This window comes from Micropterus dolomieu, linkage group LG23 (assembly GCF_021292245.1).
Source record: "Micropterus dolomieu isolate WLL.071019.BEF.003 ecotype Adirondacks linkage group LG23, ASM2129224v1, whole genome shotgun sequence".
In the NCBI taxonomy this organism is placed as follows: domain Eukaryota; kingdom Metazoa; phylum Chordata; class Actinopteri; order Centrarchiformes; family Centrarchidae; genus Micropterus; species Micropterus dolomieu.
In genome coordinates, this window is record NC_060172.1 from 21,138,241 (window position 1) to 21,151,452 (window position 13,212).

A 13,212-nucleotide genomic window follows, 5' to 3' on the forward strand; every position below is an offset into this window, starting at 1 on the left:
CAGCCTGATTACAGTCCAATTAGAGCTCTACACTGTTTATCACGAGCAACCGTAATGTTGCTCAACACACAGTCATGTGTCAATTACCCATGAGACTTAGTCATGGAATTTCAATGAAGCAATTTCTTTTTTCCCGATTCTAGTCATTTAATTACCATTATCTGCTTAACCAAATCTATTGAATAAACAACTGCGATACACTAAACATTCAATAATTAGGCATATGAAAACACGTGTCTGAAGTTTCTTAAACATAATAAAATGTGATACATTTCATTTCAAGGCACATCTAATCTGATTTTATCTAGATTTGCTTTTTGTAAGAATTGACACTACATTAATTTATATAATTTCAGTAAGTAGTTAAGTAAGTTAAGGTATGGTAATTATTTCACTATTGAATCCCTTACCTTGCTATTTATTCCAAAGCCTGCCTATTTTATAGAAATGTTGAATTTCCCTCATCTAGTCTTTTTTTTTTTTTTTTTTTTTTTTGCTCTTTCTATGGTCTAGAAATAGGACTTGTAAAGTATGAGATTTTACTAATGTACACACACAATAAAACATGGATAACTATAATAGGTTCTTTCTGAATCAAGTTTTACAGTCACATTTAAGTAGTTCCTCATTCGGGTGGGAAGTGAAAGGAGGGAAAGTACAGCATTATATTATGCATTTCTTCAGAGAATTTATTTTATTTTATATTAATTGTGTTGGGATTGTTAAGATTCACTGTATAAAGACCACTATTGGCCATTGCTTAGTGACTAGTAGTTAATTACTAGTATTATTACTTGTTACCGATAACTACTCTGTTGATGATCAACTCAGAGTCCGAGTCACACCTACTATATCTCTGAGCTAAATGCTATTGCAGCATTACAGCTTTAAAAGGCTGGGTCACTCCCTCCTGAGAAGATTCACTTCAACAAACCCTCTCAACACACCTCCCGTCTCAGCTTCAACCAGCACATGGAAATGGAGGACCAAATGGAAAGCCAGAAGAGAAGAGGAATGAGTAAAGAAGATTTAATATGTGAGATAAACCACATTTCCTTTACTGTCTTTTCTTCTGAGCTTTAATATTACAATAGGGGTTTGTGGTTATAAAAAGTAAAATATTACCAGACTTGGTTTAAGGCTTAAATCAACAGTGTTGTTTACTTTTCCCTGAACCACGAGTTCCATGTTGAATTTGCATCGTCATTATATTGTTCTGGTTGTTTTGAGCGTATTATGCATGTCATATACGTAGGAGCTCACCTGTGCAGGTAGAAAACAGCCACAGAGGCTAGGGCAAAGTAGAACTCCCATTGTCATAGAGACAGAACTCACACGTCACTGAGATAAAGAGTCATTAAAGCATGTGGCTGTTGAGTGTCTCCCTTCATTCGCGTGTGTTTCTGCATCCCTGCTCTGTGGAGTCAAGTGAACAAGGAAAGGTCATGTTACACAGCTGCGTTTGGCTTGTGTGTAAATGTTCCTTAATTTGCTTGCCTATAACGGCTTATTTGAATATCAGAGGTGTTACAGCATAATCGTTTTTTCAGGTCTTTGTTATGACCAACTTGTGGCATGGGATCATTTGACAGTCAGCTGTGTACACACCATGTGCGTGCTTCCATTTTCAGTCATATTTGTTGATGATACAGCACAAATGAATAAATAATGAATTGGGCGCACAGATCATAAAGAGATTATTTGTGCACAGACCCAGTTAGAATTTCTCTTTCAATGAAAATTGGCACAGTGTAAGTTACGATTATATTATCCGCATAAACTTATGCATTCCCATTCCCGGTACTATCATAATTCTTGTGAAACAATGGAAGAGAATTTACAAGGTTCTGTAATGTGCAATAATGCTACATTATGTGAACATATTGTGTGGTGATATCCATTCATTGCACAACAGGAAACTATTGCCTGTGGTTTCACCACAAAAGAGAGAGTAATGTTGCTTTTAATGATAGCAGGACACAGGAAATGTGTGAACTAGTTACAATCCATTAACAGCAGTTAAAAATAATATTTTATCATGAATTTAAGGACAGTTTTAATTACACTTTTATTTATCCAAGGCTGAGCTGGAGTGCTCAGATGTTTTTTCTTGATGCACACCTGTTCATATCTCTTTCTCTCTCTCTCTCTCTAGCTGAACGGACAGGGTCTTTGGGATGCATTGGTTGGTTCATCGTCATAGTCTCTGGCATCTTCACAGTTTTCCTCTTCCCCATCACCATCTGGTTTTGTCTGAAGGTGAGTGAACTCACCAAGTCACCACAGTTAGTTAAAGAGCAGAAAGCCCTATTTCCTTCATAGCAAATGTGAATGTGAATTGAGCTTGTGCTGTGGTCTTCCTGCCGGTGTTGCAGATTGTTCAGGAGTATGAGCGCGCCGTCATCTTCAGACTGGGACGCATTACAGACAGGAAGGCTAAAGGACCAGGTAGCAACACTAACAATTTCAGTTTGAAAAAAAAAATCTTGGATTGGCGATATCATTTGTGGTTAAAAGAAAAAGGTTAATATCAGATTCATGCAAGAAACCAATGTCATTTCTTTTACTGAAAATCCATGCTCTTACTTGTTTGTCCACAGGGATTTTCTTTATCCTGCCGTGCACTGACTCCTTTGTGAAAGTAGATCTGAGAACAGTTTCATTTGACATCCCACCACAAGAGGTAGAGAAACACAAAACTGTCTTTTTTGCAGCCTTATAAAACGTTTACAGTAAATATCTGCACTCACACACAAACACACACACATAATCTGCCATGTATTTCTAGATCCTGACCAAGGACTCAGTTACAGTTTGTGTGGACGGAGTGGTGTACTTCCGGGTCAGTGACCCCATCGCCTCTGTGGCCAACGTGTCTAATGCTGACTTCTCCACCCGTCTGCTGGCACAGACCACCCTCAGAAATGTCCTGGGGACTAAGAACCTGTCTGAGCTCTTGTCTGACCGTGAGGGCATCGCTCACAGCATGCAGGTACAGAATATAAAAAAACATTTAAAGTGAAAAAGAACTTTGAAACTAGAGCATATTTCATTTCATGCTTGAATGCACCAGCAAAATAAAATGCATTCACCATTCAATGATATTAGAAAGTTGTGATGTGGTTTAAATAGATTTTTAGAATTTGTTTTTAGATAATTATTACTGACTGGACGGCATGATCCATTTTATAAGAGGTGTATTCTACACCACTGGGATCTGAGACGTCTCTGGCCCCAAAAGCATGTTAATTTGGTGTTTCGCTGTTTGCTGAACGTGTCTCTTAAAGCACGGCCCCATCCTTCAATCACATTTGCAAGAATTGTGAAAGACATCTGGTTTGGCTTGGTTCCCTTGATTTTTCATCTCTAATGGACAGATTTATGAGTGAGTTTCCTCTGTGGATGGTATGGATGTAAATTCTTCCTCTTTCTGTCTTTTTCCAGAGCAGCCTCGATGAAGCCACAGACAACTGGGGCATCAAGGTGGAGCGTGTGGAGATTAAAGATGTGAAGCTGCCACATCAGCTGCAGAGAGCCATGGCGGCTGAAGCAGAGGCTGCACGGGAGGCCAGAGCCAAGGTCAGACCATGTAACAAATGCATGTGCCATAAACCTGTGCACACACATTTAATATTTATTATGAGAGAACATTTGCATTATTTTCTGGTGTTTACTTTTAGGCCATTTATTGTGGGCTACCCTTATCTCTCTTTGTTGACCTACGTGCAGGTGATTGCAGCAGAGGGTGAGATGAATGCATCTCGTGCCCTGAAGGAGGCGTCCCTCGTCATCGCAGAGTCCCCGTCAGCCCTGCAGCTTCGCTACCTGCAGACTCTCAACACCATCGCAGCGGAGAAGAACTCCACCATTATCTTCCCCCTGCCCATGGATATCATATCTCACTTCATACGGAAGTGATAGCTCAGTTTGCTGATCCTCTAAAGTCGCTGTTGAGTAGAACAGAAATTGGATGGGAGCAGGGTCACATTTCTGTGGCTCCTTCAGCATGCAAGATGATGCTGTTGATGTATGGTTGACATTTCTCTCCTGACAGTCGGAAACACCTTTATGGTTTATGTATATCCAAGCTGTGATCAGGCCAGACCTGCTAACCAATGTGATGCAGATGAAGTTCAGTGTAGTCCGCATCGTTTACATGTCTTTGACAAACTGTCTTATGTAACTGCTGTCATTTGTCATTAAAATTATATAATAAAGTGCCTCATTCACAGAATTATATGATGTAATGTTGATCAGTTGCATATTTTGTTACATTAAATGTCAAATTTTTCAATCTAACTGGTGAGGTTTTAATCTCAGTCATACATTTTGCAAAGCTTCTGTTAGCTATTAGTTTATGTTTTGTCATGTAACTGAACTGTAATAGAACATGTTAGTGATTTTATCTCTTCACCTGAATAAAACACTCCCTTGGCTTTAGGTCACACTTTTGAAATACGCAGTGGCAAAAGGACACTTAAGAAATCCAACATTTTCCATCTATTAAGATTTATTATGGTTTTTGTTGTTGTAGGTTATGACAAGAAAGAAAGACCGAAGGTTTAGCATGCAGCAGGATATTTGATATCAGAAAGACCAATATCAGCAACCTCTAAACATGGTCGTTTTGTCCACGTATACTTTGATGCTTGTGATCAAAACCAGTCCTGAACATCTACAGAATGTTGTTAACTACAGTAGGACAACTACTTGTATCCAGAAAGCATGTCAGTTAAACACTCTTAAACTTAAGAGGAGAGAAGGACTTATCCTTAAATGAAACATGGACATGCATGTGACATTTCTTGGATGTTTTTTTAATAGTGTGTTCTTCCCCAAAAAGTACAAATAAAACCATCAACATACTGTGTATACATTACATGTTGAACTATCATTCCTCATCCTCTAGGCCTCCTACTCTACAGTTACATTTTGACCATTACAGACGCAGAGAGGTAAAAGAAGAGAAAAGGAGAGCGAGAAACAGCAAAGACAGAAAAAACATGCTTCTATTAATTTTTTTTTTTATGGTGCACTAAGACACAACTCATGTTGTAAATGTATTTACATTCAAACATACAATCAGTGCCAGAATAAACAAACTCTGTAAACTTTGTCTCTGGACCAAATCCATATGGGTAATTGTATAGCTTACCTCCAAAAATTCAAATTCTAAAGTTCAAAGTTGACAGGCCATGAAAACATTTGCTACAACAGCATATAAACATTAACATGGATGTTTCAATCCCTAACGAATTAAATCAATTATCCATGTTTGTTGTGGGGAGGCTCAACCAAGTGCTACATATTGAATGGCTGCTACATAGTGGTCAGACAATAGGTCCTTCTATATTAAACAAAATCACATGAATTACTTGTATAAAATGCAGTCATTACATTTTTGACATTCAGCGCGTGAGACACAGATGTCCACAGGACACATTGAAGGGTCATTACAATGCCAGTTCATTGTTTAGAAATCATGTTCTGTTCAAAGGTGAAATATTCATTTAAGATGAAATCGGTAACTTTACGCTGTCATTTGTAAACAATAGCTTTTGTTGCATCCTTATAGACTGTATTTTTTGTTTGCACCTGAAGTGACCTTTAGGAGGACCCTGAAGAATCATTCAATGACGTAGGTGAACTGTGATCTTAAACATTTGAAAACACAGTGACTTTCTGACTGGTATATTCTTGATCATTACGCAAAGACATTCTCAAAATCATCAGTGTATGTATAAAATAAGTGAGAATTGAGATACACTTCTCAAATCCTTTGCTGACATTCTGTTGTTTAAGAGCATTTAACCCTGTGAATGTATCATACAAAACATGTTGAAGATCCACAAAAGAATCATTTTTACTTTTTCACGACCATCAAAAGTGCTGGTATCGCAATTAAAGATCTACTTAAAAGTCTATTACTAAAAAAACTGGCAACCCAGAAACGTCATCCTTTACATGCTGGTAAAAGGTTACATTTACTCAACCTGTAATTTAACTGAAAGACGTGATCAGGGGGCGCTGAATTTCAAGGCCCCCGATATTACCCCCCACCCCCATGCATCTACTTAACTTTAACAATATTACATTAGTCCATTAGCAATGTTTCTGTAGCTGTCAACAGACAATACAGACTTACCCTCACACCCTTCTCTCTGGCCTTGTTTATGTAAAGCGGCTTATTTTTACGGTTGTGGTCTGAACAGCTGTAGCTTTGTTTTTTTAATGTGCGAGTTCATCACTGAGATTTGTTTATACAATGTTGACTTGTTCAAAGCCAGATGAAAGATTGGGACCCTGAGGGTGACAGTCCAGTACAGTACATGAGGCAGCTATGACATACCTATGCTATAAAATAATTCTCATTTTTATATACCAAAGATTGGTTTCTAAGTTGTATTTTATATAAGTGGAAAATTATCTCGGGAAATATCTTAACAGTGTATAATGTTCTGTAGAGAAGCTATACAAAAGAAAATTGAAAGTATTTCTAATCTAAATTTAGAAAATAATTCCCTGAATAATATATTCTTGCGCACTGAGAATTCAGTGTAGCTTGCAAAAGATTGAACATAATACTTTAAGGATAAAAAGTCATTCAGATAAACAACCCAAAACACATCAGAAGAGGTTATGAAGAGGTCAACACAGGTTCAGACGGGGTTACACTAATCCTTGTGACACAGGTCACTCACAAAGGGGTAAACAGGGGGATAACCTGTGTTTTTTTAATAATCTACATAGCTTATAGACTCATATCATATAATAAGACAGTCCCCTGAACACCACCCATGCACAGTATGTGTGATGACAACAGATTAAGGGATCTGCAGTATTTCCCCTTTCTCCTGGGGGTCCATCACACATTCCACAAGTTAACAACATCATTCATTTCCTTCACACCTCAAGCTCAATAAATCAGACAGATCACAGCAATAATAAAGTTTCACATTAAGACTGGAAGACTTCCACAGTACATGCTTGCTTAAGTAGCAAAATACATGTAACAAATGAATTAGATAAAAGCATCACATTTGAAAGAAATCCACATTTAAAACAGCTAATCCTGTGTTGGGTTTCCCCCTTAGCTTTGAGCTCCCTGGTAGCTGTGTTGTTGTTGTTGTTGTTGTTGTTGTTGTTGCTGTTGTTGCTGTTGTGCTACAGACACAACAGACTGCACATTCCCGCTGAGGTAAATACAAAATGGCAGAAACAGTTTTTGCAAGTTGACCTGAGGGATCCCGAAAGTGAAGAGTAGCTCATGTGGGGAGGTGCTGTAGGAAGACCTGGCAAGGTTTGAACATTATGTTCTCTGTATGTTGCAGGTAAAATGGCTGGGGTTCCAGGTAGGCTTGTCCCACACAACTAAAATTATCAGCATTGGACTAATTACAAAATGTTAAATACACCTTGAGGAGGCTGAAAAAACATTAACTAATTATTTTTATCCAAAGTCCTTTGTAAAATAAAATGTTGGTTGGTCTCTGCTGGTGAGACGGCAGGACAGAGTATAAGGCGCTTTGTAAGGGATTTTTCCAGATTAAAAAAACATCAGTTGAAAGCTGATTCAGTTCATGACTAAGAATTGCAACTCAACTTTTAAAACTTAATGGACTATGAGAATCTGATCCCAATGAGAGTGGATATAGCTTATTTTATCAAGGGCATGGCCGTGTTTTTAACACATCAGAGTATTGTGTTCTGGTGACAAGAGTGTGCTACTTTCCATCTGTACTGTTTCTGTCTGTGTGGGACTCATGACTACCCATGCAGGGAGTTTTCACTACATGTCGACACTATCTGTGCTACTATCATACAGTATATACAGTCTGCATTTCAAGACTCTGTATTTATACAAGCTGAGCTTCAGTCGTCTACATCCATTTCCCACTGCAGCATGTTATTTTATGTGTGTTGTGTTTCACATGATGGACACCACCATCTGTGGACGCTTGACTTTAAGAATCTGTAACCTCTGTCTGTCCAGTTTGTCCAGTGATGACTGGAGACCACAGCCCTTGTTTTTCTCCAACACGTACTTCCGTGCCATTCACATTCAAAAAGAGAGGAGGAGGGAGGAGAATGAAGGAAAAGTAACAGGGTGAGCCAGAAAAAGAACAGCGAGAGAGAGAGAGAAAGGTGTGAAATTATCTCTGCAAAGAGCTGAGACAAGCGGCTGAGTTACAGCGATTGGCTGACACTCTGTGTGTGGGCGTGGCCGGCCCAGGGGAGTAATTCTGATTGCTCGCCGCCCTGTGAGTGGGTGTGGCTGGTCCCGGGGAGAGATTTTGATTGGTGGCAGCTCTGTGGGACGGGGAGGAGTATTGAGCCTGCTGTGTACAGCCGTGGTAGTGAGTGGGGGAGTCGCACCCTGCTACAGGTGAGGAGGAGAAGAATTGGGATGAGGGGACCGGGGAGGTGGAGAAGGAGCGGTGCAGTGGGGAGGAGGCCGGGGACATGAGGGGGCTAGTCTGGAGGCGCCACAGAAGCTCCTCGTTGTTCCGACTCAGCCGCTTCTTCTCAGTGCTCTCCTTCTCAACGGACTCATGGAGGTTGGCATTCTCCTCGGATAGTTGCCTGCCATACAGAGGAAGCTAAATTAGTACATACTACATGAACAGTGAGTATAAAGTAGAGATTTACTGTCAATGACGAAAATAACGGCATTATTGATGATGATGATGAATGTGTCTCACCTGGATAGGGCTAGGTTCATTTGAATACGAGCCTTCAGATCTTCATTCTGCTGCTGCAGAACCTGGACCCTCTCCTCAAGGAACACGTTCTTTTGGGCCTGCTCAAAAGTAGAACACAACCACAATGCAATTTTTCATTCACCAGACGTGTATCCAGGCCAGTGTGCATTTCGGTGTGTTTGTGTAGTGGTGGTGGTGGAGACGGGAGTTGTGATGGCTTATTTGAGCCTACCACTTTCTCCAGATCAGAGATCTTCTTCTCCTGTTGGTGTATCTGCTGGTTCTTCATTTCCACAACCTCCTTCAAGCTCTTCAGATCTTGCTCAATGTGCTGGTACGGAGCCAAAGCATCCTGTTACAGGACACATGTGCACGTTCACAAATAAAAGCAAGACAGAGAGTGACTTGGGCTTTAGAAAGATGGCACATGTATTTCCAGTGATTCAAAGCTATTATTTGCTTGAGTGTAGCTAAAACTCACAACTATCTGTTCCTCTGTACCCCTCCTCAAAGCCTCCTCAAAGCGTTTGGCTTTGTCCCTCAGAGTCTGGTTTTGAAATGTGAGAGTATCCACTTGATCCTGAACAAGAATCCACACACACCAACACAATGACATACATCGGCTCAGTACATATTAGTGTGCAGCAACCAATTCATGGATTCATACCTGCAGAGAAAGCCTGAGTTTCTCAAAATCCTCCTCTAGAAGTATCTTCTGCTGCTCATGCGCTTTCCTTAAGTCTACACACAGGTTCAGAGACAATAAAAAAAGAGAGTTGAGGTTGTTTATAGCAGTGCTGGTGTCATATTGTATTTTTTTAATAAGGTCTAAAATCATACCTCTCATGGTACGGGCGTGCTCCTCATGCAGTGTTGCCATGGTGATGTTATGCATGTCTCTGAGCTCCTGAATGGCTGCCTGGTGGTTGACTGTCATTTCTTCCACCTATCACATACACACACTTTAATGACTGATTAGATTTCATGTGAGAGACAAGATCTTATCAAAGCTGACATAAAACAGACACCACAATGCCTTTCGCTCACCTGTTCCTGTTGCTGAGTCCTCAGCTCCTCCATCTCTGACCGATGCTCTGCCTTCAGGTGTTCTGCCTCTGCTGAGTGACACTTCCTAAGCCCCTCTTCCACAGCAGCTAGCTCCGCTTCCTGCTGCAGCTGCAGTTCCTGGAGCTCCCGTTCAAACGCCACCTCCAGCGCGGTCTTTTCCCGCTGGAGTCTCTCCCATCGGGTTGAGTTGGATGCTGTGTACGAAAGTACAGTGTGTACTACTATGATGTTATCTTGTCAGATAGTGCAGAATACATTTATGTATAAACTGGGGTCAGGGTTAATTATCTTTCATTTTAGCCATATAAAATTTAAACATTCAAGTTCACTTTTCTTAACTTTAATGTGGGGCAAATTATATGGCATTTATTTATTGTTTTTCATTCAAAATATGATTTATTAATCTCTTTAAAATAAACAACAGAATGAAAAGGTATTCCCCTCAATCTTTCAAACTTTTTAGAACAAATAGGCCTTTTTAACAGAAGACTTTTTGATATCACAGGACGAAAGAGGTGTAAATAATAAAATAAAGATGTCTGAATTGTCTGAATTTTGGTTTCAGAGTCCTGCTATTGTGCATGCTGACTCATGGCTTACTGGGAAGAGAGCCATTGTTAAAGTTATTAGTAACACCTGTGCTTTTTCTATAGTTATTAGTCAAAATGTCTGCTGTGAAAAAGTCGTATCTGTTCCCTGATTTAATTTTGTTTTCATCAAATTCACTCACCCATTTCCTCTCTGATCTTCTGCATTTCCAATGACAGTTTCCTTTGATTTTCTTCTGTAGTTTTATTCTGAAAATTTGAAATATAAACATTTTGACAGTGCAGGTTACAAGTACAATGTATACGATTAATTCCTACAGACATGCTTGCAGCTATGTAAGGTTCATGCTTAGGAAGAGTGTTGCTTTGAGCTAAATGCTAATGTCAGCATGCTAACATGCTCACAATGCGACAAATGCTAACATGTTGATGTTTAGCAGGTAACGTTTATCATATACATCATCTTAGTTAAGTATGTTAGCATGCTAACATTTGATAATTTACACAAAATACAAAGTATAGTTGAGGGAGGCTGAGGAGGAATGTATTAGTTTAGCAGTTTCTTCGTCATTAAAGAAAGTACAAACTTTTAGAGCCGCGTGCTAGTGTGGCTAACAACAGGTAGCAAGTTAGAGAAACGTGCCTTTTCTTTCATCTTGTTCACAATGATTCCGTAAATTAATGTTCACTAACACTATAAGCTAATCACTAGTAGCCTTAAAAAAGAAAATAAGAAACCAGAGGTTGATATCTGTAGACATAGGCCTACTGTATAGACATTATCCTGGACATGTTGCTTCAACTGAATTTAACCTGCATGAGCTGCTTGATTAAAACACTACTTCAGATGCAGCTTATTGAATAAACATTCACAACTCAAAGCACACACATGCATACATGTTTAGAGCATGATGCTGTTGATCCAAAGCTATACTATAGCTATTGTGTCTGACTGCTGCCACCAGAGGGAGCTCAAACCTACTCAAATAGGCCCATCATTCCTGACTTCTTCAGTAGCTATATCTGTACTGTGGGCCAGTGATTGCAGCACTCAGACAATGATCATAAAGAAGTCAGACAGTCCCCCAACAGTCATAGGTATTACTGCTATAGCACCCCAGAGGCTAAATCATTCCATCAGACACAGAGAGCTGGATGAAACCAGCTCAGTGACACACTGAACTCTGGAGGACCCTTCCCACAGTCACAATCACGCTTGCTCATCGTGCTGCTCATGGACCATGCTGTGAATCTCACCTCATGGTGTTAAATACTGTATGTGTTCTTGGGTTCACGTGTGTGTGAGCATTTGTTTTTTACAGTCTGGGCTCTGTTGTCCAGCTACATTGGATCACACATTATTCCTGTTAATCAGAGGTTGTACAGTGGGGGAAATAGACATGATGTTGTCCACCACTGATTAATTTGCCATTTTAGGCATTGGAAATTGACTCTGTATATATGTATATACTGCCATAGCATTATTATGGCGTATGACAATGTGAATTTTTTGGGTGTATGTATTGTATTTAAAAGCTGGCTACCTTGAGGCAGTAATGCTGAGTGGTGATAATGAATGCTTCCAGACCCAAGGAAGTCTTCTTCAGTTCTTCTCTGAGAGCTCTCAGCTGCCTCTCCTGCTGCTCACAGCATCCCTGCAGCCTCTGAACCTAAGTGACAAAGAATAAAATACAACAGAATAGTGCAAACTCCATGTGGTTGCAGCACATCTCCTCCAACAACTCACCTCCTCCCTTTGTTCTTCTTTTTCCCTTTCCTTTGCTTGCCTCTCCCTCTCTCTTTGTTGAGCCTCCTCTTTCTCTCTCTGCAGGCTCTCTTGCTGTTCCTGCTGCAGCCTCAGGGGGGCCACGCGGCGAGGGGACCCGGGGGGAGCTGACCCTTGCACTGCTGCTGCGGGCCGCTTCCCAGACTGGACTGTAGGGAGAGAGAACAAAAACAAATATAGAAAATTCAAATTAAGTTGGAAATGAGTCTGCATGAGCATGTGGAAAACACTGTACATTTAAATATAGAAATATTCTAATGATATTTACAGTATGATACCTTACATATGTCATTAATTAGTCATGGACCAATTCTTAAATCTAACAAGGACACATCTATCTATTATAATGATGTTGATGAGTATTAAATCAGAGGAGATTTGACCTGACCTATTCCTAATGACTGTGTTCACATGATAAATTATAGTAAGCTATAATTGAATGTCTTCTACAGAGGAAGCCTTGAGATAATTCCCAGTTTGGTGCTCCTTATGATGGGCCACCTAACCCTATAATCAATGTGATCAGTATGAAGGAATGATTGAGCTGCAGCATGCAATTATATATACTGTTATTCTGGCATAAGTGCATTTGTTTGTAATGTGTTTGTGGTTAAACATATGGCATATTTAAGTAAAGGCTTGATCCATTAATGATGAAGGCAATTTAAAGGCCAGACAAACATGTGACAGCCATTTTTTCTTGGGGCACAAGCATTAAGCTTCAACTGACGTACACGCAGTCTGATTAGACTCTATATGAGTCACCTTGTAATGTAATGTGAACACATACTAGCCTGTGAAAATACAAAGCATCAGAACGCAGTGTGACTCAGATAGAGGAAATTGTTTTTTAAATTTACTCACACAGACTGACAGACGGGCCTGTGTGTGTGAATGTCTACACAGTACACACACACACACACACACACACACACAATAACGAAATCACTGCAGCTCCACATCACCTGTCTCAACCATATCATTCAGGCCTACTGAAGCATGAGGAGCGGTCTCCATGACAACGAGAGGCTGGGCTTGGGGTGCAGGGTCCCAGGTAATGAGTAAAAGATTGGTTAGAGAGAGGTGGGGGGAATGAAATGAGGGGAGT

General features: G+C 40.0%; 2 protein-coding genes across 2 annotated transcripts in view; one reads left to right on the top strand and one right to left on the bottom strand.

The window, feature by feature from the left end:
- Nucleotides 1-918: 918 nt before the first annotated feature.
- stoml3b (stomatin (EPB72)-like 3b) lies at nt 919-4,874 on the top strand. The gene is made up of 7 exons (XM_046040718.1): nt 919-1,036; nt 2,156-2,259; nt 2,376-2,448; nt 2,601-2,683; nt 2,789-2,992; nt 3,445-3,579; nt 3,730-4,874. The coding sequence occupies exons 1-7, from the start codon at nt 973-975 to the stop codon at nt 3,916-3,918; spliced, it is 852 nt and encodes a 283-aa protein (XP_045896674.1). The 5' UTR covers nt 919-972; the 3' UTR covers nt 3,919-4,874.
- The window catches only part of mtus2a (microtubule associated tumor suppressor candidate 2a), a 32,091-nt gene continuing 23,675 nt past the window's right edge, over nt 4,797-13,212 (bottom strand). The window contains exons 6-15 of the mRNA XM_046040808.1: nt 12,066-12,253; nt 11,863-11,988; nt 10,501-10,567; nt 9,750-9,964; nt 9,543-9,648; nt 9,370-9,443; nt 9,184-9,282; nt 8,935-9,054; nt 8,703-8,803; nt 4,797-8,583 (exon numbers count right to left, since the gene is read on the bottom strand). Of these exons, the coding sequence (XP_045896764.1) occupies nt 8,154-8,583; nt 8,703-8,803; nt 8,935-9,054; nt 9,184-9,282; nt 9,370-9,443; nt 9,543-9,648; nt 9,750-9,964; nt 10,501-10,567; nt 11,863-11,988; nt 12,066-12,253 (1,526 nt within the window). The 3' untranslated portion in view covers nt 4,797-8,153. The remainder of the gene's footprint in view (nt 8,584-8,702; nt 8,804-8,934; nt 9,055-9,183; nt 9,283-9,369; nt 9,444-9,542; nt 9,649-9,749; nt 9,965-10,500; nt 10,568-11,862; nt 11,989-12,065; nt 12,254-13,212) is intronic.

Bases quoted from the DNA above. Each gene is read 5' to 3' on its own strand.
- stoml3b (XM_046040718.1), top strand. From the start codon at position 973: ATGGAAATGGAGGACCAAATGGAAAGCCAGAAGAGAAGAGGAATGAGT. The intron at 2,449-2,600 runs GTAGCAACACTA...GTTTGTCCACAG, and splicing joins CAGGAAGGCTAAAGGACCAG to GGATTTTCTTTATCCTGCCG. The intron at 2,684-2,788 runs GTAGAGAAACAC...ATGTATTTCTAG, and splicing joins TTGACATCCCACCACAAGAG to ATCCTGACCAAGGACTCAGT.